We start from the raw sequence: 25,632 nt of genomic DNA, 5'->3' as shown, positions 1-25,632 counted from the left end.
GGTACTCGTTGATTTTAAATTATTGTTGAATGTAAGTTATCTTTTATAGTACTATATAATCATGTAATGTCGAAAATGTCAATTATTTGCGGCACAATACAATATTGTTATCTCTCAGTTAGAGATATCCAACATATAAATTTTTCATTATCTTTGGCTGCTGGTAGATTAATAGTCGAAGGTCGCTGATACGTGGTAAAAATTCTAATAAAGATAATATTGCTCACGTCATACAACTAATTATTGAGCTAGATAATTTGCTTGTTATATTCGATTCAAAAAATGTGGGCAAAAGCAACATTTTGTCTCATGTCGAACTGTAGCTCTTGTTATAAATTATTTTATTAATGTTGTAGGTGTAATGTGTTGTTAAGTGAATGGCTGTGTTAATTTATGCGTTTTGAGTAATAAAATGAATATAAATGTATGCTATATTGAAAAGTTGGCTTTATTATATTGTTTCCTTTTCTTCAGGGGGCTTGAAATAATACGCCGTATGTTTTTCAAGTAAATATTTATTAAGTGACAAGACATTGTGGTTAAATGCTAAAATTAACGACAGACATCAATAAAATTATATCACATTAACATTATACTTATAACACGCAAAGCAAGAACAATGATATATTTAATGTACGTACAAGTATAATAATGAGACTGGCTCAAAGTACGCACATAAATTATTATATTGCGAAAACGATTAACAAAATACAAAACCACTATCTACCGAAATCGGAAGTGAGTAAACATAACTTATTGTTGAATTACGTAACATAATAGTAGTTCTTCTAGTCATTCGTAATAACTTAAGAAATATCGACTTTGTGGTATACAGATAAGCAAGCTAAGATATAGTAAGCAAGGAAATAAACTAAATACCGATTTCATGTTTGTCTGATAAGACATGTGACGTCATGACAGGCTTGTACCTCCCGTGCCTGCAAGTTTGTAAGTAATTAAATAACATGTTTCTATCATAAATTGCACAACACATAATACTGGCATTTTTTAATTAGAAAAGCCTAATGGTAGTAGCTGTTAAGATGGTTGAATACATATATAAATAAAACACATTGTACTCCAAGAAACGCTGTCGTCTAATTCTCTTATTCTTTTTGAAATCTCATTCCTGACAGTTATTCCCAATATTTGCAGTGAGTGCTTTATATTGCCAACCCTTGTTTCTCCCTTCAGTTTCTCAGAATTGTCAGAGCCATTTTTCTAATGGTTGAGAGGGAACCTCCTAATGGGGAGAAGTGAGCCAAACAGCACATGCTGAACTACTGGAAACTTTGCCAAGACTTCTTTCTTGTACATCTTAATGAGACCTTGATTAATTTTAGTCCAAGAGCCAACTGCACTTATACTCCACAGCTGGTTAGAATGCTCTGCAAATGGACCTTTCTTCACTTCTTTAATGTGTTTAATACATGATATGAATATATACTCAGTGTGATATTTTTCAATAATATCATCTTCTAAGAACTTGGCTGGAGGATATATCCTTGGCTGGTCAATTAATTGTGAACTGCCCCAAATGAAGGGTATGAACTGGTAATCATCTAAGCTCCATACACCATGACTGCCAGCCGGCTCCATTCTGTAAGTCTTCTGCAACTTTCTTACTATAGATAAATACTTAGTAAATACTATAAATACAACTGCTACATTATCTTCAGGGGACAAATTACCCACTTTGAACAAACAACAGAGAAACATAGTGAAAGCCATTTCGTGGCCTGTGCCATAGTCAATCCTTGTAGCATTACCAAAGCTCTCCTCCAAGTAAACCTTGACTTCAGGTATAGCTAAGTGTATCCTAGGATGCAGAGCTTCTTGGAGATATAGGGTACTGTTTGCCTTTAGTTTGGAGAGCCAGGATCTGAAAGCAACATTACCAAACCTTTGTGGCTGCTCAATAGGTGGGAAATCATCTATCATGCGTTCAATCAACTCTAGCATGTTCACTAGTCTCTTCACATTGTCAGAGATCTTGCAGTCTACAGTCAGTGGCTTAGCTTTAATAGCTTCATTGAGTGTTGCTATGAAGCCTGTGTACTCCATGTAAGCTTCTGATTTTTCCCATATTGCCATGTCAGTGATTGTTTTAACTGCTTTCTCAGGTTCCAGAAAGCGATGGTTTTCAGGCAATTCTGGTGGAACATTGACATTTTTTGTAACTCCATCACCAATGGCACTTTCAGTAGTCATCTAAAAAGAGGTTCAAAAAGTAAATTATATTATCTAGTTACTAGCAATTTAGTTGCCTGAAATCATATTATCAAAGTTTGTAGGAGGCCCATATCTGTCTAATGAGACGTATCTAAACGATTACGATAAATAATGCGGTATGTCCAGATTTGCTAACCAGCAACCAATAAAAAACAATGTCATGTGTACTATCAACAATCAAACATTGACATGTATGACGGATGACCCACTTTGTAGAAGAATCGTTTAAAAATGTCAAAACAATGGAGTCTTTATTGACTCCATGCCAGATTTCGACCTTATTACATTATTTGATTGTCTCTGCTATAATTTGTATATGGAAGGTCATACATGTTATTGGTTGATACATTGACCAGCTATTATTTTCGTGTTACCTCTGGGAATCGACTCCAATGCGGACACGATAAGCTTCGGTAATGAAGGTCACAGATGTCAATCTCATTCCAACGACATGCAACCTTACTTCTTTATTTTGTATCATTATATTTTAAGCACAGTGGAAAGCTGATGTGAGTGTGTAAATAATATAATCATGGAGAGAATACTACGAGGTATTATGCGATATCGTGTTTTGGATCGTTCAGTTATGGTGAAGCAGTTCCAACAAGTAAAAAGCGCGCCGACGGTAAGTAATATAAATGCGACTGACCTTTATATTTTATGAAAAAAAAATGCCGCTATGTTGTGATGTCGGATACAAATTACAGTTTTTAAATTATCCACCGAAAAAAATCTATTGATATTATTTATTTTTGTATTCTTGCTAGCCGATAATTAATAAAGTTTCTGTAGCAAAATGTATTTATCAAAATTATATTTATTTTGACATTTCATTCGACTGACAGCATAAGTGGCAGATTCTGTTAGCCACAGGCTATGCCAACCTGATAAAATTAAGTTGCGTTTAAAATTAAGCAGCACGCAGCACGTAAACGCTACTCGCGAAGTCACGTGACGCAGTTGAGACCAAGCAAAGGAGACCCTGGGGAAGGAGTTAAGCCAGAAACACATTATCAAAACCCGACGCTACCCCACGCCACTTGACGCATGCAAGTACCATTCTGTATACATACTTTTAATACGTTCAGAGACATATACAAAATGCCATGTGATCACATGTGACCCCACGCATTTACATCCAGTCGCGTCAATCGAGCTTAATCGGTGTGCTGAAATGAGAGGGGGAACATCCCACACCACACGATGCTTAAGGTAAGTGTCGTCTTGTGGCGGGAAATTTAAATAGTAGAAATAAACATGAGGTGTGATCTTATCAAACTTGGTAATATTATACCTCAAAGTAATTTTATTGATGTCGGACTCTGAAAGTTCACAAATTGAAATTTAATGCGAAATACAATTATATTTTTCTTTGAAAATTTCATCGGATTACTTTGAATGAGGGATTCTGTTTTTCATTTTTTCCTAGCTGATACTTAGATGGCGCTGATCTTGGTACGTTACTGGAAGGGACGGAACGTCATAACTTAACAACGTCATATTATTTTGAAATCGTATAACGAAACGTACTTATCAACAACAATTAAAATAGGGAATAAAAATGGAATAAAAGGAGTAAAAAAGTCAGTCAGGTTGTTTATTTATTTATTTATTCGACTTACACGGCTTTAACAGCCAATTACATAAATCGTAAACTTAAAATTAAATTTAAAATAAAAGCTTAAAAATACAGTTAAATACAACTAAAGTGTAAAATAATATAAAAAAAAAACTTTGTTGTTATCTGATCTGAATGTCTCGAGAGCTTTTGAATTATTATTTTTTGACGACTAAGTACCCGACTGGATCCGCGCGGGGTAGCGTATGATCACATGGCATGTTGCATGTGTGTCTTTAAACGCACTAAATGTATCGTAGATATAGAATATAGGTACTCATAGATTGGCTTAGAGAGTGAAAGAGAGCCCGCTCTCTTACGGTACTTTGCTGTTAGGCGCTCCCTAGACGATCAATTAAATTGCGCAATATTACCTATTGTGCAAATTTACTGTGATGAGTATGTTAATGATCTTTCCATCAAAAAAATAATTGCACAATATTGATATTGTAATATTGCACAATGTTATTGATCGTCTAGGGATTGTCTTAGAAAGAGTAAGAGGATGAAGCTGTCACCAGGATTAAACACGCATGGGATACTGAAGCGTTGGGACGCAGGTAACGAGCGCGTTTGTGTTTCGATATTGTCACAGTGAATTATTGTGATAACCTGTGATGGAACACAATAACAATGGTTACCTGTGTATCTTCCAAGAAGAATATGTCCCGGGACCGCTCGTTTCACTAGTAAGTATAGAAGTTGTTTACATCGTTGTTTATTCATTTACGACAAAAAATGAGCCAGTTTTACGTGAAATGTTGTGAGAAAACTATTTAAATTGCTAGTGTGTACTAACATATAATTAATACATAACATAAATGGGTACATCACATTCACGAGAATATTAAAATAAACGTAGGCTTTAATGGCATAACCCCAATATTGTTAGTTTATTTTGCAACAATAAATTGTCATTTCAGCATATTGCTAGTATAATAAAATAATTTAAAAAACACTTGTAAAATACTGGTACTCATCTCTATTTGATTATAGTGGAAGCGATCCAACCTAGCTGGGAAAAAGCTAGGATGATTATGGTGACTGATACAATGTATAGTTGAATGACATTAATATTATCAATGTACAAAACACTGTCCTCGTACACACTAACGTTTTAGGCGATCCCTAGATCTACAGCGCAAACGACAATATTAACCCCTAAACGGTTATTTGCACAAAACGTTATATATTGCGCAATTTAATAAACCGTCTAGGGAGCGCCTTACATGTACATAGAACATTGAAATTACTTCTCGTTTTGCTGTTCACATTGCCAATCTATGGTATATTCTATATCTATGAAATGTATGGTACAGGATAGTACAAAAAACTCGATGTCGTTCCAATACGAAATTCAAAGCACAAGTTCCCTACACCTGTCACCCGCTGGTACTTAGAATTGGTTTCCGCGCAGCGCCTTTGGCGACTTAAGAAAGGTCGATTGGCGTGGAGTGGCGTCGGGTTTTGATAATGTGTTCTGGCTTAATTTTTATCGGTAGCTTAGGAATGGATGTTAAAATTATAATAAATAATGGCTATCAATATCAACATGGGCGTCGGGACAGGGGGTGGTCAAATGCCCCCAATTGCATTTACGTTCCTGTTTTCCTACCATTTATTATCGTGGATAAAAGTTAAGATGAAGAACATTTTGCTTAACTTTTATGAATAGAGTAGCAGCTTCGTGGCGAACCAATATTTGGTTATAATTATAATATTTAAGAATTTTAAATATTGATCATTGTTTAACTCATTCGCGCTCCCTGCGCCCTGCCTTCTAATATAACCCTTTTGTCTTCAAACTTCTGTCTTTTTACTATCTTTGTCGTCTATATTCTTATAATAAAACGGATGAGCGTTCCTTCGACTCTCTATCGCTATCTATCTATAACTAAAGTCAAAGCTGCGCGTTTCGATCGATCAACCTGTTAAACAACCTGCTGGCAGTCTCAGTCCTAGCCCCTGGCAGTCATTTGAACTTATTTGGCTACGGGTAGTCAGGCCCGCCGCTAGCTGTTTGTTCGCCCGCGTGCAAAACCGATTATGCCGCCCTACGACTACATATTATACTGGGTTTTGTCAAAAAATATATAAGGGGTGGGGTCCAGGGGGACCGGACCCCCCCCGCCCATTCATATCCATTTTACTTGTCCAACAGAAAAAAATATGTACATGCACCGCTCTGATTGCAAAAAACGCACTTCCTTTTGGATACATAAATATTGCAATAGGTACATAACATATTACACATAACTTTTTATTTACTTGAAATGCTCTAAGTCTTAGAGTAACCTAAGAAGTCCTGGGTTAGCCCATAAGCAGACTAAGCAATTGCTTAGGGCATCAATACAGTGCAATAATTACCCAAGTGGCCCCTATGTATTGAAAGATTGTGATTAATGGGTAGGTACCAACATAATGTATATCAAAGTGCTTAGAACAGATTATGGGTAACTTAAACTAACGAAATTAAATATCTATAGCAATGTTTAATTTCAGTAAAATATGTTATTAATGGTTTTTGGTGGGTTTCCCGTTGAAAAAGTCGACGCATGAGACACATTTCATATGTAAGGAAGCGCGAGCGAAGCGAGCGCGAAATTTTTTTAGTCTAAGGACACAAAACAAATAAAAACCACTGTAAATTAACAAAGCAAAGTCAAAAAGTAAGATATGCACAGAAATGAAGTGCTAATGTACATGAAGCCGCGAGCGAAGCGAGCGCGATTTTTTCCTTAGAGTTTTCATGAAGTAAACATATCATAAAAAGCCAAAGTGAACAAAAAGCTATAACGGACGTGCGCGAAAAATGATTTTTCGGAATAGAATGCCTCAACAATTAAACAAAGATAAATTGCGATCAGTGCCGGTTTTAACTCTACCAGCGCCCTGGGCGAGATTTCTACGGCGCCCTTCAACTGCAATTCAAACCCATACGAAAAACAGAGGTGTGTGTAGTTACCGATTGCGCGAGCGAAGCGAGCGCGAATAATTTTTTTTTATAGTTAACAAGTCGAAGCAAAAATTACGTAAAATGTAGCCCAATCGTACATAAGTTATTGCTGGTTGGTGAATGCAAAAACACCGGAACATGTCTTCTGATTGCGCGAGCGAAGCGAGCGCGAATTTTTTTGTTATATTTTAGAACTCAAAACAAAAATTACTTAAAATTTTGCCCAAACGTACATAACTCTTTGTTGGTGTTGGCGCCTATGTATTATATTTTTGGGACTAAAAGTCCTAAACATATATAATAAAAAACGACTGTGAAGTGAAGAAGCCGCGAGCGAAGGGAGCGTGATTTTTTTTGAGTATTGGGACATTAAAAGTAGCTATATGTGATAAAAAATTGAACCGTAAAGTAAGGAAACCGCGAGCGGAGCGAGCGCGAAAATTTTTGAGTTTTGGGACATAAAAGTAGTGTTTGTTCGAGAATTTCTCAAATTTAACGCGGAATTAAACACAAATTCGCTTCGGCGCCCCTGAGCCCGCGGCGCCCGGATTATTTTTTTTTATTTATTTTTTTTTTTTTTTAATACTTCTTGCACATAGTACAATGGCGGACATAACGCCTAAGGCGTTCTCTACCAGTCTACCTTTGGGTGGCGGAGAGATAGTGTTGGTAGGTGCAAACAAAACCGAAAAACTAGTATGAGACATAAACCTACATATATTAAAATACACAAATAAGTTAATAATAATATATATGTGTATATATAACTATATAAATATGTACACTACATACAATACTAATAACATATCAAGAAAATTAATTTGAAACTGACTGTTTATGTTATTCGGTTATTCGCATACGCTGCACCATAAGTTAAGATGGCCCTGATGCTATCCATTCATTTGGATACAGTTCTTGTAAGTTGCAATCTTTGATGAAATTTAAAACAAAAATAGGAGTAACATTCTGATCAAGGATTGGTGGGGGCGCCTGTGGTGCCCCTTATATCCGGCGCCCTGGGCTGTCGCCCAACCGCGCCCTACCGCTACTAAGTGCGATATCTGACATGGAGGCGCGAGCGCAGCGAGCGCGAATTTTTTTGGGGATGCAAAGGGTGAACCCGTCAAAATTGATAGGGGACGACCAAAGCGAGGGCGGCTATTGCTGTGTTCGGAAATATTGAAATCAAATAATTGGTAAAAAGATATTGTATTTTTTTAATATTACGTGAAAAGTCACTCGATTTGCCGCCCCCTAGGACGTGCCGCCCGCGTGCGGTGCACGCCTTGCACGCCCGCTTACGGCGGGCCTGCGGGTAGTCGGAATCCAGAAAATCTGACCACCAGTCTTTTCGTAGGGTATCGGGTTGTCCGGGTGACTGGGTTGTGGAGGTCAGGGGCCCGATTCTCCTAAGTTAATAATGTCAAAATCGAATAGTAATCGAATCGCAATACGATCGTAATAGCAGTTTTAACCATATCGGGCATTCTGCTACTAATAAAAGACCAATCGTATTCGATTGACATTTGATTGGTGTGCGATTGGTATGCTATTTTGGTAATTTTGGTCTATACGGTAGTTTGCCGTGCAATCATTTTGCAATCGTAAAACATTTGCAGACAAAATGATTCATTATTGAATGACAGAAAAGAATAAAAACGTTTATTTCAAAGAAAAAATAGCGGAATGCCACATACGCTTCAATAGTAATCGAGTCGGGATTGGATCTCAGTCGAATCGAGTCGAAGGTCGCTTAAGTAAAATTAGGAGAATCGGGCCCCTGATAGACAGTCGCTCCATGTAAAACACTGGTACTCCTCTGCATCCGGCAGAAAAGCAGATGATGATCTTTTTGAAATGTCGGATAAGGAATCTAATTTGCCCCTCTACCCCCTGACCCAAACCTTAGGACGTACGCCCATGCATAGGTAGGTAACATAATAATTAAATTTACACAAGTTGTTTATATCTATTGAGCTCGCTAAATTTAATAAATATGTACAGATACCATTTAGCTATAATATTACCTACACAGAAAAAGCGGATAGGTACTTTTTCTAGAATGTTCAGTGCTTATTCAGGCAAGCCCTACTTTTTTATGGGAGAGCATTTCCATAAAGCTGGTTCTGCTTCTAGTTTCTGTTGTTAACATCTTCATACTAATATAATTTTCTGCTCAGCCCAAGGCGGTTTTCTACACGTGCATGGACAGTAGAATGATACCGACGAGGTTCACAGAGACAAGCGTAGGCGATATGTTTGTAGGTTCGTAAAAGAGACAAACTTATAAAATTAGAACTGATTCAAGTATATGTATTGCCCTATTAATGTACATATCGTATATGTATTTCAGTGCGAAACGCTGGTAACTTGGTTCCTCACTCGAGGCACTTCAAGGATGAGATGACCAGCTGCGAGCCGGCCGCCTTGGAGCTCGGCTGTATAACCTATGATATAAGGCACATTATTGTGTGTGGCCACAGTGACTGTAAAGCGATGAACCTTCTCTATAAGCTAAAGGATGACAAGGAAACTACAACAGTAAGTTACTATGCTTGCTTTAAATCTGCAAGGTAATCAAATCCTGAAATAAAGCACTGTATCTAAAATGCTTTTGTAATATTTTTTTAGGAAAAAAGAAGACTGTCTCCTTTAACGTCATTCATGTGTAGTTATGCTAAAAGTAGTTTGGACAAATTCCTTAAAATGAACGGTGACTTCACGAAGCCAGTGAAATTTACAGCTGAAACGCCACATAGAAAATTTGTGGCGTACATAGACCCAGAGAACAAATTTTGCATAGAGGACAAACTGTCACAGGTAACTCAACCATACATTAAGTCAGCATTGAAGACGAAACGCTCGTGGAAACAGCTAGACGCCATTTTTCTCATCACTAACGATTTTTGGATGCGTTAAGTAGTTCCCTTATTGTGAATGCATATCTGTGAGAATCGACGGCAGCGACCGAGGCGAAGGAATAGAATTTTAAAATATCATTTTGCACATAAAACCTCGCAAATCAAATATCAGCGTATATATAAGTGAGGCATCAATAGAGTGCAACCGGAAAACCTGGAAACGAGTCCTCCGCATTCTCCCTTTCCTCGCCACTTCCAATTTGAGAGAAGCCCTAATTTTTATATAACTAAAAAACAAAATAAATATTTATTAAAAACTAGCTTCTGTCAGCGGTTTCACCCGCATCCCGTAGGAACCACGGCACGAACCCGGATAAAAAGTAGCCTATAGCCTTCTTCGATAAATGGGCTATCTAACACTGAAAGAATTTTTCAAATCGGTCCAGTAGTTCTTGAGATTAGCGCATTCAAATAAACAAACAAACTCTTCAGCTTTATAATATTAGTATAGATCTCAATAACTCAGAAGGCTTCTATGGTGTATATGATGGTTATAATTGGTGGTTTAATAATTTCAGGTAAATACCCTGCAACAATTATCAAATATCGCGTCCTACGGAATGCTGAAGAAGCGTTTGGAGAAGTACGACCTTCACATTCATGCTCTCTGGTTCGATATCTACACAGGCGACATTTTCTACTTCAGTAGGAGAGCCAAGCGTTTTGTGATAATCGACGAGTCATCTTACGAGGAACTAGCAGCTGAAGTCAGGAGATATTACTCATAGTATTTTCTTAAACTTTAATAGATTCATTCTGAATGACTTAAAATAGCTGGCATGCCACCAACAATCATCAAAACCTAAGCTATTTTTGATGAATCCAAACGCAATGGGATGTCGGTCATGGAGAGCAAACTTAAAAAGAGGGTAGCTATAGAATGGTATGGTTAAAATATTGTATGCCTCACATTTCAAAGTAAACAGTTGTTTAAAGAAAAATGGACGTTTATGCTGTCAGTGAACTTGGGCCTAAGTTGGTGACCGCTGATTTGAACTACGTCTCAGTCGTGAGTTCAGACGTACGTTACCTAGGGTACGCAAATAGATTCAATCCGAGGAGAACGTCAGAGTGTCAAATAAGAGGTCAGTGCGTCATTAGACAATGACGATAACATACGTCACGCAAGATGAATGAATAATGATGAATCGTGTCTGCTGAGAAGTTATGAAATAGTTAAAAGCAACACTATCAGTACGTTCCTATAAAGTGCCTTCTAAAATTGGATTTCAAACTAAAAGTTCGGCGCTTTTTGTGTTGGCGTAACGTGTCTCTCAATAAACTAATGCATTCTATACAATATTCCATAAATTGTGTACCTGCAATCTGCATACTTAGTGGAATTAAATCTGATCACACACACATTTCATAGTTAATTAAATGTGATGTCTCACTTAGCTTTTAATTTATTTTTGATACATTTATACGTATTTATAAGTATTTGTTAAATAATTATAATGGTCGTGTTATTTTTGTCAATTTGCTTGCCTTATTCATTGGGACCAAAAATATAGATTTTGTATTGTCTTCAGTTTTTTTTTTCTTTTCAAATAACCCAGTATCTCTGCATCTTCCTAGCCTTTTACCAACTAATCTTGAGGTCGGCTTCCAGTCTCGCAGGATGCAGCTGAGTACCAGTTTTCCATGGAGCGACTGCCTATCTGACCTCTTCTACCCAGACACCTGGGCAATCTGAAATACTTTTTGGTATGACTGGATGTCAGACTCTCTGAATGCCTAGTGGGAATTTTGCAAGTTATATTTCTCGATACGTAAATTATCATATAACTTAATTACGTACTTTTGTACGTACGTAATTTGTAAAACTGTTTATTTAATAAAGGCTGTCGTCGGCACCTGAGTGCTTAGTGCGAGTTTTCGTGAATTTTTTTACGGACTCACATGAGAGCGCGTATACTAAGATTTGTATGGAACAAAAACAGCTCCACCTAGTGTCAAAAATTGGAACCTGTTTTTGTTCCATACAAACAGTGTTGCCAACAGTTGTAGAAGCTTACCACCAGAGTCAACTTTTAAAACCACCAGAAAACCACTAACAAAAATTTATCCCACACTTAAAATCACCAAATTCACCACTAACAAAATATTGTTTATATTTTATTGTAACCTAAAACAATTTAATCATCCAAAGATGTAACTCGGCAACGATAGAAAATTAAAACAGACAAAGCATTACATCTGTTTAGCAATTCATCCGACCCGATCCGAATCCTTCACAAATTATAATCGGCGTAGTAGTTTCACAAATTGTTTAGTTACGCATTTGACCAATGAATGAGTACTTAATATAATTATATAGTAGTCGTTCACCTTTTTGTTTTGTAGATGCTTTTTTGACATTCCGTGAGACTTTAAATCTCCATAGTAACTCCTTAAAGTTGTACCACAAAACTTACATTTCGCTACTTGACCCGCAGTACTTTCAACATTTCGCCACTAAATAGGGGACTTAAACCACCAGTATTAGTGGAAAATCCACTAAGTTGGCAACACTGCATACAAATCTTAGTATACGCGCTCTCATGTGAGTCCGTAAAAAAATTCACGAAAACTCGCACTAAGCACTCTGGTCGTATTATAAACGCGCTCACTCACAAAATAGTAAACGTTATAAACAGGCAAAATTAATGAAGGTTTAATACTTGAATCATGAAATGTATACGGCTCTTGATTTCAGCAGAGTTGTACTTACGTATCGAGAACGTTAGCTTACAAAACTCGGAATCAGCACTCTCACCCCCGGACCGTAGGTACCTGACGACTGCCAAAGATGTTCAAATGAAAGCCAGGACTCAACAATTTAACATGCCACCCAGTGCCGGATTTATATTTTAAGGAGAGTAGGCTACTTTATTTCCGCCGCCCCATGTACAATGTACCTTACAAAGAATATTTTTCCATTTGTAGTGAATTCGGCCAAGGGGACCTTATGATAAAACCAGTGGACGTGTTGACTTTTATCTTCTGAAATCTGCGGCCCCTAGACCGAGGCCTATTCATAAATTCAGGACTGAGGCCTGCCGAAATACGGAGGAACTCGTGACCATGACAAGATGACCCATCCAAGAACCGATTGCTCATCCTTTATGATCTTAGGCTGTTATGGTCATGGGTTCTTCATGAGGGTAAATATGAGCAATAATGTTTGAATACCGAATTATGATTTTTTCGCACTCATAAAAATACTGAAAACTACGATTCCAATATGAAAGTGCAAGTAGCTTAGGTACCTAAATATTGGGGCTTCCATACAAAAAAAACTGATTTTAAGGTACGGAACTCTACATGCGCAAGTCTGACTCACAGTTGGCCGGTTTTTTTTTTGTACCTAGTATCTAGACGTAAGAAAATACTCGGCCAAGTATTTCTAATCTATTTGTCATGACCTTATTTAGTAGAAGCCAGAAGCAATGGAATTTATACCATTTACACGTGCTTATAAAATTAAAATTACCAGAGCGGTACTTACATATCTATTTAGTTTTACAATGCATTTACACATGCCAATTTTCATTACGAACTTAATTTGAATGAAAGCTATAGAGAAATTTATTATTTATGGATAGATTTTCTCTGTACCTTGAATATGTATGATTATTGATTTAGGATCCCAATATTCAGCGTTTAATTAAGAAATCACCAAGACATCTTGTGGTCATTTATTACTGTGTACTTTATTATTTCTAAACTAGCGTTCCCCGAGTATTCACCCGCGTCGGGTATAATTTAGCTTTTCAGCGAAATAATCTATCAATTCTTTTTATTAGTATAGCTATGGACAGAAAGATTAAACTTTTTTATCTGCCGTCGTTCAGATATAGAAAGATTGGCTACGTTCCGCTTGCCTCTATACGATAGAGCCGATGACGGCTCTGTTAAATAAACAGCTACAAAATTAATGCTACGTAATTAAATTGTATGATAATTAACGCATCGAGAGAGTTAACTCACACTAGGCACTAAGCGCTAAAAATCTCACGCGGAACGCAGCCATTGTCACAACGAACGGGATGAAGTTTGACATTGACACTTTGACAGCCGTGACCTTCAGAAGTTTGACGGATTACGCGGTATCTACTTCAAGGGAGCTAAGGGAAATTTTTCAGACTACGTCACAAAAATTGATGTTTTCTTCCCTTTCCGTTGATGGATACTGGTTGAGACAGAAACACGTTGGTTGTGAAAGGTACAGAAACAGGAGAATTCTCTTTCAAGTTTCAATAGTAGTAGCAGCAGCTGTCACGCTGTGTGTAAGTGTCCCTGTGTAATTGTGATGCAAAAGTTTGAAGTTATATAATTTTGTTAGTGGAATATTCGCAAAATACAAACGTCCTAACCTATCAATACAGATGTGTGACCTTTGAAATATAAAATATAATAATTAGTGGTATCTATCTAGGTACTCAGTGATCTTTCTAAGAACATATTGATGTATCTTGATTTTAATTAACAAGATTCAAAATTAAGACTACTGTATACCATTTAATTAACTAATGAAAATTACCTGTAATCAGTAAGCTGAAGGTTTTTGTGATTATTTTCAGGATCAAAATGTCAAACCCAAAAGCTGTATTCGACTATAGAGATGAATCTCAAGCAGACCGACTTGCACGAAAGTCAAAAGATTCACCATTTATGATCATAGGTAAGAATAGTAAATTATTATCTTTATCAATCATGGAAATACAAAATGATAATTGTTTATAGTGCTAAAATCATAATTTTTCAGGTATTCTGGGATTAATAGGTGTGTGTGGGTTTGGAGCATACAAGTACAAGACCAAGGGTAAAATGAGCACCAGTGTGTTTCTGATGCAGCTCCGAGTGGCAGCCCAAGGCACCGTGGTGTCAGCGCTAACTATAGGACTGGCGTATACACTAGTAAAGGAGCATCTACTAAAGGATGATAAGAAGAAAGAATAACTATAATAGCAAAATTAATATTTTAGCAAAAATTTCGTTTGGGAAACTTTTAACTTTCAGATAATACTTATTTGATCAGAAATCTCATTTTAATCTCAAATGTATAAATGCATAAGTTTCCCTTGCTAGTATAGTTTAGGAGCTAATTATGTTCTGTGATCATTTAGCAGGTATTATTTAAATTTACGTAAAAATGTGTTATTTATTGGTTAAGTTATTGCATAGTGGATAGCACCCATTGTTCTTAATTTGTAGTGTGTTGGATCTCTGTCAAAAAGCACTCGCCTTTCTGTCAGCCATCCAACAATCAGCACTGCAAGTCACAAGTTTTATAACAAAGACCTATGACATAGTTCTGTTAATATACATAATACCAAAGGTATTAAAATCTATTAAACAATAGTGTTCATAAATCTCGAATATAATAATTAACTTTTGGAATCTGTATAAAGATCTTACTATATTATGTGAATATCAGAAATTCTGTTATTGTATGTGGAAACAATATAAAAATAATGTTGTGGTGACTTAAGCTGCTTATTTACTTAAAGTGAAATAAATAAAAATAACTTGATTAAATTTAACTCATTGATTTATTGAAAATATTGATACTGGAAATTTGTATTAACGTAAGAGACTATAATGAGTAGTTACATATTGCTGGCCTCAGAATTTCTTACTGTTATATAAAGTATGATGGTGGATATTTAAAATAAAGTATGATGTTGTTAAGAATTTAAAATTTCTTATTTTTGCTCTCCTGGAAACTTTGGTTTTCTCCCATATATTAGTACAAATTTCCAGAATTGATACACATAAAGTTCAAATAACATCATTACAGTAATACATAAATATTTTTCTAACTAATAATTATTTTTCATATAAATAAACATATCACAAACCAACAATTTACGTTTAATCACTCTTACTACAGTCAGAACTCTTTTTCATTCTCAGACTGAAGTTGGGAATGGTCAAGTCATCCTTATCAGATGTGGAATGGTTTTTCATGGAATTTGACGTCATTTTGACCGACGACAGGTCATCAGCGTTACTGAACAAGCCGTTAGACACGTTCGAGCTGGAGCTCGAGTGGTACGTCACAGATTTGAATAGCTGCACTGGGGTGGATGTGCGTGCCCGGTTCGTGCCGCTCGGTGCACTGTCTGCCGAGCGGTCGTGAATTACTTGCGATGTGTCTTTCATTTCTTCTGGCATCTTTGTTTCGAACATGGACACAAATTCTTCTTGAGTATCATGTGCATTTGATTTATTTGTGAATGTTATTTTCTTGGCAAGTTCATTTCTTAAAAATTCTTTAACAGTCATAGAATTACATAGGGTGGTTTGCTGTTCGGCACTTTTGGAGTTGTCAAGGGTATTCTTATGCTGCACGCCTTTAGTTACATGAGCTACGGATGAAACAGAATCGGTAACTAGAACTGGTACATCCTGATTAAAACTTTTAATTTTGAATTGAGATAAGCTAGAACTTGAAGTATTGGAAGATGACGATAAAGCTAAACGTTCCTTCGTCTTCTTCAGTGTAGACGATGCCCAACCCATACCCAGTTTTTTAAAAGCGTTTTCTAGGTCTGGATTTGAAGACATACTCATGGTATCAGATGTTTCGCCAATATTCTCCTTATTGCGGAAAACATGAGATTTCTTTCTATCTCTACGTACTTTCGATAAAGCTAACATAGACAAAGTCGACTCTGAAGATACAGTGGTAGAGTTAACATTAGATGCTGTGTCAAACTTAAATGGTTCAGTTATGATATTTCGTTTCAAAAGTTCTGCTATTACGTCTGGCAAACTACCGTCAGAATGTAGAGAACTCATGTCATCGTTATTGATATCCTCTCTATGCAACTCACCCAGGTTGGAACCCTCATCTGGGGGTTCCATGTTGTATTGTTTAGCATATTCTTGAATGCTAATAAAAGGCTCCAACATTATCTCATTAAAATGTTTTAGATCTATCATTTGAAATTTAGATTCGTCTGACGACTCTGATGACAATTTATACTTGTTAGTAAAAATGGAATTTGTTTGAAGTAAGTCAGGGTTTACATTAGATTCATTTCGAGATTTACGCTGCCTGACATTCTCTTTTTCAATCACATTATCCCTAGGAGATGACCTGTTCGAGTTGAAGGAAGAATCCTTAAGATCGTTGCGTGCAGACTGATTTTTGAGTTTCATACTCATAGGAGAATCTACTTCAATTACCGTGGAAAGTTCATGCGGGATTACGTATTCTTGACCATGTTTAAAACTAACTCGAGATAAAGCTGTTGGTGGTTTTGGTCTACTTTTGATCGTCATTTCTGCTGTAGTTGCCGACAAATGCAGGGGCGAATCTAGTTTGTCAGCAGACTTCGGACGCGACGGTATGTTTGAGTCGGATAGTTCTAATGATGGTTTGGGAATATCTGGCAAGACAGTAATGTACCCTGATTGCAGTATTTCGTTTGCGACTTTGTAATTTTCATTAGGAAATTGCTCAGGTGATTTTTCCAATATTTGCGGAATATCGTTAGATTCTAATGGAGCCAAGGCTTCCTCTTCGGATTTGTGATCCGAATGAGAGTCTGTTGATTCGGCAGATGATATTTGACTATAAACCAGCGATTTATTTTTCCGTACTTCCTGTAGTACTTTAGCTAGATTTGACAGGCGTTTCGTACACTTTTCGGTTAAGTCTGCGATCTTTTCCATGTTATGCAATTTGTCTTCTGCTAATTTCATAAAATGAGAGTCTGTGTTAACGTCTTTATTTTGCGACGTCTGAGTAGACATACTTATGGGAACATCACATTTTAAATCACCGACTGTCCCTGAAGCGACCGTCGACTCGGTGGCAGTTGCTCTATGTAGAGGTAATTGTTGGCTACTGCGACCCTTCACATCTGGATTATTGTACTCTAAGTCAGGAGAAACTACATCAGCAGTTCCCGATCTGTTACTGCGACAGTTAACAGTTGCAATGGAATTTTTGGTTGTAGATAAGGAATCGTTGCATTTAGAATATGGCTCGGTGCTATAAACCTGCCTTGGCGTTGGCGAACTTTTGCAGCGTGTTTTTCTAGATGTGCTACATCCGTACACTCGAGTTTTGACGTTTCCAACAGCATATAGTTGCGGTAGGAAGTGTCTTGGCTTTCGCTCAGAAGTCCTACTTAGCTTTAGCAATTGTTTGGATATATTCAAAGATTTCACTTTATGTACAGGTTTTTTGCGGCATGTTCGGGAGGAAGAGTATCTAAGACTGTTTTTGCTATTACCTAGTGAATAAATAAAAGAGCCCTGTTTGTAATTTTTTGTTAGTTCCTCTTCCATGATTTGTTGTTTCAGTAAGGATTTTATTTGTTCTAACGATATGGTACTTAATAAGGAGGTTTTTCTCTCATCAACATTAAATGGGACATTAATAATTGAGCTGCCAGGAGTACCCACTGAACTGCATTCCTGATCTGCTACTTCAACTGCTTTCAGGCCTTCCCTGTTTAAAGCCAGTAATTTATTTACGTAGTCTTTAATTATTGGATTTATACTGGAATCAGATTTTTTGTCGCGATTTGTACTTGCAGATTTATATCTATTCTTTAAATTCAAATTCAATCCCATGTTTCGTGATGAGCGAACACTTTCTATAGACTGTTTTTGATTTCTGTAGCAATGTCTTTTAATAGATTCAGCATGTCTACGCTTGTGATGCGAGCATTTCGGTTTGATGGTTCTCTCAACGTTGCTGGACACTGTGCTGGGTACATTTCTGTCACGTGAAATGTCCTGCGTTTCGGGTCGTACATCGGGAGCATTATGGCCCGTATTAGGTATTGCTTCCTTCTTAGTTTCATTCTGTCTGCGATACATCGGTACTTTACTCAGTGTCACTTTCCTTGCCAGCAGACATTTTCTGCAAGTACAGCCTGCATATTCTTCACAGTATTCGTTTGCTGTCACTTCAATTCTTTGTATTGGATCGTATACTTCGCTGTCAATGATGTCGCTGCCACATTTTTGTCGGAAGAATTTAGGTAATATCATTTCTGGTGGGCTCATGTAAGCAGTGGAGCTGGAGGAGCTCATATGGAAGAATACGGGTCTGTGGAGTGGCGAGCTCGGAGTAGTTTGAGTGTATGTGGTTGTGGCAGTTTTAGGGGCCTGTGATGTTTTCGTTTCAGCTATGTGGATATGCACCCCTTTGTCAGACACATCTTTATTTACTGAATTAGATTGTATAAGTACTAAATCATCAACTTGTCCAGTATTAGCCCCATTTTGAACATTTCCATTCTGATCAGGCACATCACCACACAATTCTTGAGGTGGAATAACAAAAGACTGCTTATGAGTATCACTTCTATACCCTAGAACTTCCCGTAAATCCTCATCTGAACTTACTTGCACATTATTCCCACCAGACTTTGGTCTGGGGTTATTCTGTACATCATTGTTACTATCTTCGTCATTGTTTTTACTGTTTTCATTTTGTTTATTATGATTTATCGCTGTTTTCATGTCAATATTTTTTTCTAGTGGAGTTCCATCTTTCTTTCGAAGTTGTATAACCACTTCGTAAGTATTATTATTAAGGAATCCAGTAGCACCTATGTAGAATTTCCCTGCCTCGTGTCCACTTTCATCAACTAACTTAATAAACCCACCTTCAGAAGTGCTGCCCTTGTCGTTGTTGGCTGTTATGTATGAAGACGTCGACGGCGCGGTGGAAGCCTGCGCAGGAGGCTTGCTCACGTTTTTGGTAGCACTGGGGCACTTACCCTCGGTAGTTGTCCTAAAATAATGAAAATTTTATTTAACTTCTCTTAAAATTAAAAAAAAAGGTAAACATATTTTTTTATATATTTACCCTGCTGTCAAAAGACCATCAGCAGTTTCCCAATGCGCAGCAGAACCTAAAAATAAAATAACATTAAATATCATCAAGTGATATAAAAATATAAGTTAAGGAAGAAGCAATACAGACTTTTTTCACTGGGGTGTGGTTGCTTGCAGTGACAAGGACGCATGTGAGCATTCTCGGATTGCGTTTCCCCAACCTTTTCACGGTCGTTGAAGTACATGGAGGCAATGTTGTCCCTGTGAAATTCAACACAAATATTTAGATGACTCCACAACGCGAAGAATCTTATTAAGGTTCGTAGCACTCATAGCATCTCTAAAGGGATAGTCTATATATAGACTCGAATCTTTTAGTAGGTATAATGTGTATGGACCTCTCTACTGTTCTTTATCACACTCTAATCGGAATTGTAATTGCCTCCGAACAAATACATGTTACGATATAGTTACGATTTGTTACAAAGTTGATATGTGTTGTACAACTATAAAACGACAGTGCTCTCATTACACATAAGAGAGAATTATCTTGTCTACGAAATATACATAACTTATAGGATCATCACACTAAGGTAATCTGCTAATATTGTAATTTTTCAAATAACACTTCTCACTTCCGGATGTGCAACTTAGCTAGTCGCGTTTAATGGTGAACGCAGACCTATTAGAATTGAACACACCGAATGAATCAAAAAGCATTCTAAATGCTTTACATTATGGAATCATATGAAACCTCGCACAGTTTCACGCAGCGAATCGATTGAATCGGACAAATTCGGATGACGTCATTATATTCGAAGCTGCTGAGACGGTAACGTTCGGCTCGTATAGATATGCGTTCATCATAAAAACATATAAACAAATTACCACCAGGGTTTGCGAGGAGTGGTGGAGTGCCACATCTCAACATTAGTAGTGCAACAACTCATCATGTTGTAGGACGCCCTGTAGAACGATAGGAAATCGTAAGAAGGATATGGAGGGGGAAAGGGATTATTGGGAATTTTATGAAGAAAAAAGAGCTCACCCTTGTTCTTCAACCATTTTGTAGACACCTGAAACAAAAAGATAGTAAATTGTAACTTATATCTAACTGAAACCCTTGATTTATTATATTCTTTTCATAAAAAAAAAAAAAACATTAAACTGCATTGAGAAGATTACTGGAATAAACAGAACAATCCTTAATTCTAAGAACTGATAATATTTAATGTACCTTTACCTTCGTTGAGATGTTCGAATGAGACTGCATTATCAGCACTCTTGCTATATGACCGCACATGTGCCGATTGCTTTGCTTGAGGCTCTATTCCGTCTTGGCTGGCCAGCTTCTTCTGACCCTTTTCAATACAAGTCAATGATTTAGCTATCTCATTTAAAAGTTTGGTTTGTCTTTTCGTTTTTTTCTCAGTTTTTGAATCTAGTACTTTGTAAATAATAATTCTTTCAGCAGCTGAAAGATTCTGATTGATCTCCTTGGCACTTTTATGTTTTGTATTTGGGCCAATTTTGAGATTCTCAATGGAACTTGCTTCTGAGGTAACGGAACAGGTATCGGAAGACTCAGTGGCTGCCTTATCTATTATGACAGTTTCAACCACTTTTTTTGTAGGTCTGTCCTGGATATCTTTAGTCGGCGGTGTGTGCTTATGGCGTGACCTGTATTCGTGGTAGCTGTCAACCTTGCTGAACTTTACACTGTTGCCAGACTTCCCCTGTCTCACTGTGTTAGGTATTGCGTGGATGGCGAGGTTGCCGTCGCTCTCCGGCACAGGCATCCAAGAGTATTGGAAGTCTCTGCTGTCAAAGTTCTCATCTGTCTCAAGTCTTGACGGAGACCGGGATTGGTTTTTTAATTGGTTTTTCTGAAAATAAATGGCATATGAATATTTATAATTTATTCTGGTAAATGAATTATTTAATAAAAATATTAATTATCAATGAAATATTTACCGAACAGTTATGTTTTCTACATTCTTTTTCTATTTTCTTGTACTCTTGTTGCATCTTTTGCTGGCGATTTTCTTCTTGCATTAGCTGTCGTCGCTCATCCATGTACGCACTTTTCTGAAAAAGGAGGCATTAAATTGGTAAATACATAAAGTACATAAAACAAACACATAAAGTTTGATACTTATTAGTTAGAGGATGAAAGTTTTACTTACAATGCTTTTACTAGACTTGTCTTTAGGCAAACTATTCAAGAAATTCATAGTGTCCTTATATTCCTTTTCAACATTTTGTTTGGTGACTGCAACTTTACTTCTCATGTCTTGGACTTTCTTAAGAGAATCCTTGTCTTTGACACCAAGGGCCGACACCTGCCTCATGGCTTGGGAATAAGCATCCTCCTCATGCTGTGGGTCTCTGATTACCAACTTATCTTCTCCATAGGGCAAGTCTCGAGTGTCTCTGGTAGAGTGGTTGTACATCATAACAGAGCTCTTCCTGTGGAACCCAACCTCCGATGTATTCTTAACTTTGTCATTGGACACTTTGCCTGAAACTGTAAATTGCATGTTTTACGTTTGTTTGAGACACTGATTTAAAAAATCATAGGCTTTATGTGTTTGATTACAAGAATAAAACCTGCTTAGTACATAATGTGATATTTACAATGGACAATGTTACAAGAATACATGAGTAAATATTGTGATCAGAATGCAATCAAATCTAATGATAGATGTATAGTGACCCAACTCCAATGGTTTGCTAAGCCACTATTACTTATTTACTTGACAATTGCTTACAAATTCGCGAAGCAACTTTAGTCCTTCTAAATGGGCTGGTTCCTCTCAAGACTGGGCTAGGTAGTATATCAGCCTGGCGCACAGGTCTTATGGAACTAAAGATCTTGTTTAATTGACAATTAGTTACATTATTAAACTGACTAGTGTGTGCACGAGAATTATCATTAACATGGTTAGGACATAATTTATAGTTTTTTTCAGCTCTCCAAGTGGGCACTGGAATAACTTGTTCATCAAGCACTTGGCAAACAGAAAAAGGACTACCTTCCGGTTTAGTTGATCTTGTGCGTTGGATAGTTTGCTTCAAGCTTTGCATATCTTCTAGAGACTTTTTGCTGACACTTGTTGGCTCATTTTCCCGTAAACGCAGCTTCCTGTTCTGGAGGTATTCAGAGACTATTGTAAGAGAAGGCCGTCCTAGCTCCCTTTCTTTACTTTCATGGGAATGCTGGCCTCGTAAGCTTGCTGGCATCTCCTTACTGAGGGCAAACAGATCTAACCTTCTGTTCTTGTCAGGTTTGCCTCCCACATATTCATCTGAATCTTTAGGCGTGTCTTTGTCGGTAGGAAGTGACAATGCTGGCACAGCTGGCTCCCACTCGTGTGGCATGCTCTCCATGTCCCACTGGGTAGCCATGTCAGCAGTCTTTATAGACTCTATTACATTATTATTTTTCTCTACATCCTTATTAGTCTCCTTTGCAAGCTCTGAAGAACCAGCCGCTTTTTCTGTAGAGTCATCTGACACTTTTAATTTTTCAGGTTTGGATAAAACTTTGTGAGCTACTGTTGATGACTTTTCTCGACTTATTTCATTAGCTACTTCCCTGTAATAAAGATTTGCCATAAGTAATTATATTTACACATTATGAACAAAGTTGTACAACTTCTAGTGAAAAATCTTATCACTGCATTTCGAATCTTCTAATATTTATGTAGTGTAATTGATCCTTCTTACCTTGCTTGTAGTTTTCTGTCTAGTAGTTTTTTCTGTTGATCTAATTTTTCCTGTTTTTTCCTTCTTAGTTCAGCTACAGCTTCTTTACCACGCACCTTAGACAAGTCTGTCTTTATTACTTCATCTAGTAACAAATGTTTCTATTGTAATAAAACAACTTATAAAATATAACTTGTGCATTCAACAAGTAAAACAATAAATACAAGTACATGTCCACACACCTTGTTGTGCTAATTCGGAAGCACTGTGGTGACCCGCGCCGACGTTGTCCAAGCCTCTCGCATACAGCACCTCTAGATGCTTCACCAGTCGCTCTTGACATTCGAAATACTCCTTCTGTTTCTTTGCGTCGAGATCAACGACCTGTCTTAACTTTTCAACCTTGGCGCGCTGTCGTATTTTCTTAGCAATATCTTTAGATTGCTCTCGAACCTAAAAATTCACTCGTATAGCATCCTTTATCGGTACTTGGCCAATTTTTTGTAGTAATAAATTAATAAATAAATCATAAAATAACAATCATATCAAAATTCAAACCTGTTGAAGTCTCAGCTTTCTTCGTCGTAGAAATTCATTTGTTTTTATAGCTTCGGCTTCCGAAGTCATCTTGACATAAATAAGTTTTTATTTACATAACTTTACAAAACCGATTTATTAAATAGTTTGTATAACTTATCCACAACTAAAATAGGTAATAAAATATACTGTACAGTTCAGAAAATTCAATAAATTACAATTACAACAAACTTAATAATCAATTCGTTCAAATCTAACAAATGTCAACCAACGTATTTGATGACATTCACAACCAGTGACAGATAGCATCTATCAGGATATGATAATCTGTGGTTATTGGTTTTTGAAGACACTGAGACAAAGATATTATACATAATTTGTTTCTAGACTGGCTGTGTCGCAAAAAATATTGTTCAGCCAAAATATACGGTCATCCTTATACGCGTACCCATATAGTTGTATACATCTGGGTAAGCGGTAGCTAGCCAAAAACGATATTGGTGAGATTCTGGGCCCTGCGGGCAGGCCCGCCGCTAGCTGTTTGTTCGCCCGCGTGCAAAACTGATTATGCCGCCCTACGACTACATGTTATACTGGGTTTTGTCAAAAAATATATAGGGGGCGGGAGGTCCAGGGGATCCGGAATATGTTTTGAAAGAAGTGGCCCCTATGTTTTGAAAGATTGTGATTAATAGGTAGGTACCAACATATGTATATCAAAGTGCTTAGAATAGATTATGGGTAACTTAAACTAACGAACTTAAATATCAATAACAATTTTTAAATTCAGTAAAAATGTTATTTATTTACGGTTTCCCGTTGAAAAAGTCAACGCATAAGACAGTCTCCATATGTAAAGAATGCGCGAGCGAAGCGAGCGCGAAAGTCTAAGGGCACAAAACAAATAAAAACCACTGTAAATTAACAAAGCAAAGTCAAAAAGTAAGATACGTACAGAAATGAAGTGTAAATGTATATCAAGTCGCGAGCGAAGCGAGCCCGATTTTTTCATCATATACAGAAATGAAGTGCAAATGTGTATGAAGTCGCGAGCGAAGCGAGCGCGATTTTTTCCTTGGATTTTTCATGAAGTAAACGTATCATGAAAAGCCAAAGTGTTCAAAAAGCTATAACGGACGTACGCGAAAAAAGATTTTTCGGAATTGAATGCCTCAACTATTAAACAAAGATAAATTGTGATATCTGACATGGAGGACACGCGAATTTTTTTGGGGATCCAAAGGGTGAACCCGTCAAAATTGATAGGAGACGATCAAAGCTAGGGCGGCTTTTTCTGAAATTTTATTACTAACTAGCTGATCCCGCGAACTTCGTATCGTTCAAACCTTCCCTGGACCTCAACAGACATTTTAAAACCAAAATCAGCTCAATCGGCCCAGCCGTTCTCGAGTTTTAATCAGACTAACGAACAACAGTTCATTTTTATTTATATAGACTACTCATCTATTTTTAGTAAAAATATTTTTATTACGTAATTGTGGTTTAATTTTTCCGCCCCTTAAATAGTGCTGCCCGGGGAATTTGCCTCTCCAGCCCTCCCCCCCACGCTACGCTAATGGTTGATCTTAAATCGTTTTAATAATTTTTAATTTTGAAAAAGATCTTTCAACAGATGTTACTGAAACCGGCAGTGTAAGTAATATTCTTAGCACTATTGCTGTGCTCGAAAATATTGAAATCAAATCATTGGTAAAAAGATGTTGTATTTTTTTAATATTAATTGATAAGTCGCTTGATTTGCCGCCCCCTAGGACGTGCCGCCCGCGTGCGGTGCACGCCTTGCACGCCCGCTTACGGCGGGCCTGCCTGCGGGTAGTCTGTCCTTGTCATGTCCTTGTCTGACGTCT

General features: G+C 37.1%; 4 protein-coding genes across 9 annotated transcripts; 2 read left to right on the top strand and 2 right to left on the bottom strand.

The window, feature by feature from the left end:
- Positions 1–497: 497 nt before the first annotated feature.
- Positions 498–3,060, bottom strand: LOC124640604 (serine/threonine-protein phosphatase 2A activator-like). 2 transcript variants are annotated; one of them, XM_047178443.1, is made up of 2 exons: positions 2,882–3,060; positions 498–2,211 (listed from the first exon to the last, which is right to left on the bottom strand). In XM_047178443.1, the coding sequence occupies exon 2, from the start codon at positions 2,209–2,211 to the stop codon at positions 1,222–1,224; it is 990 nt and encodes a 329-aa protein (XP_047034399.1). In that variant the 5' UTR covers positions 2,882–3,060; the 3' UTR covers positions 498–1,221. The 2 variants fall into 2 exon arrangements, with proteins under 2 accessions (XP_047034399.1, XP_047034407.1); XM_047178451.1 differs by lacking the exon at positions 2,882–3,060 and adding an exon at positions 2,607–2,742.
- LOC124640622 (beta carbonic anhydrase 1) lies at positions 2,725–11,258 on the top strand. 2 transcript variants are annotated; one of them, XM_047178485.1, is made up of 6 exons: positions 2,729–2,857; positions 3,151–4,539; positions 8,987–9,071; positions 9,160–9,347; positions 9,438–9,626; positions 10,246–11,258. In XM_047178485.1, the coding sequence occupies exons 2-6, from the start codon at positions 4,468–4,470 to the stop codon at positions 10,453–10,455; spliced, it is 744 nt and encodes a 247-aa protein (XP_047034441.1). In that variant the 5' UTR covers positions 2,729–2,857; positions 3,151–4,467; the 3' UTR covers positions 10,456–11,258. The 2 variants fall into 2 exon arrangements, with proteins under 2 accessions (XP_047034432.1, XP_047034441.1); XM_047178476.1 differs by lacking the exon at positions 3,151–4,539 and having other exon boundaries at positions 2,725–2,857.
- A 2,485-nt stretch (positions 11,259–13,743) lies between these two features.
- Positions 13,744–15,255, top strand: LOC124638584 (HIG1 domain family member 1C-like). Of its 3 annotated transcripts, none has more exons than XM_047175609.1 (3): positions 13,744–13,934; positions 14,293–14,393; positions 14,478–15,255. In XM_047175609.1, exons 1-3 carry the CDS (start codon positions 13,759–13,761, stop codon positions 14,669–14,671), a joined length of 471 nt encoding a protein of 156 aa, XP_047031565.1. In that variant the 5' UTR covers positions 13,744–13,758; the 3' UTR covers positions 14,672–15,255. The 3 variants fall into 3 exon arrangements, with proteins under 3 accessions (XP_047031565.1, XP_047031573.1, XP_047031580.1); XM_047175617.1 differs by having other exon boundaries at positions 13,812–13,998; XM_047175624.1 differs by lacking the exon at positions 13,744–13,934 and adding an exon at positions 14,010–14,147.
- On the bottom strand, positions 15,246–24,029 carry LOC124638569. Of its 2 annotated transcripts, none has more exons than XM_047175587.1 (11): positions 23,786–24,029; positions 23,470–23,680; positions 23,249–23,372; positions 22,555–23,117; positions 21,706–22,046; positions 21,494–21,607; positions 20,757–21,405; positions 20,568–20,595; positions 19,668–19,780; positions 19,551–19,596; positions 15,246–19,475 (listed from the first exon to the last, which is right to left on the bottom strand). In XM_047175587.1, the coding sequence occupies exons 1-11, from the start codon at positions 23,852–23,854 to the stop codon at positions 15,587–15,589; spliced, it is 6,147 nt and encodes a 2,048-aa protein (XP_047031543.1). In that variant the 5' UTR covers positions 23,855–24,029; the 3' UTR covers positions 15,246–15,586. The 2 variants fall into 2 exon arrangements, with proteins under 2 accessions (XP_047031543.1, XP_047031552.1); XM_047175596.1 differs by having other exon boundaries at positions 20,763–21,405.
- Positions 24,030–25,632: the final 1,603 nt, after the last annotated feature.

Source organism: Helicoverpa zea, chromosome 2, assembly GCF_022581195.2.
Source record: "Helicoverpa zea isolate HzStark_Cry1AcR chromosome 2, ilHelZeax1.1, whole genome shotgun sequence".
Classification (NCBI taxonomy): Eukaryota; Metazoa; Arthropoda; class Insecta; order Lepidoptera; family Noctuidae; genus Helicoverpa; species Helicoverpa zea.
Note: the sequence above shows the minus strand (reverse complement) of the source record. Positions and strands in the feature narration are given on the sequence as shown.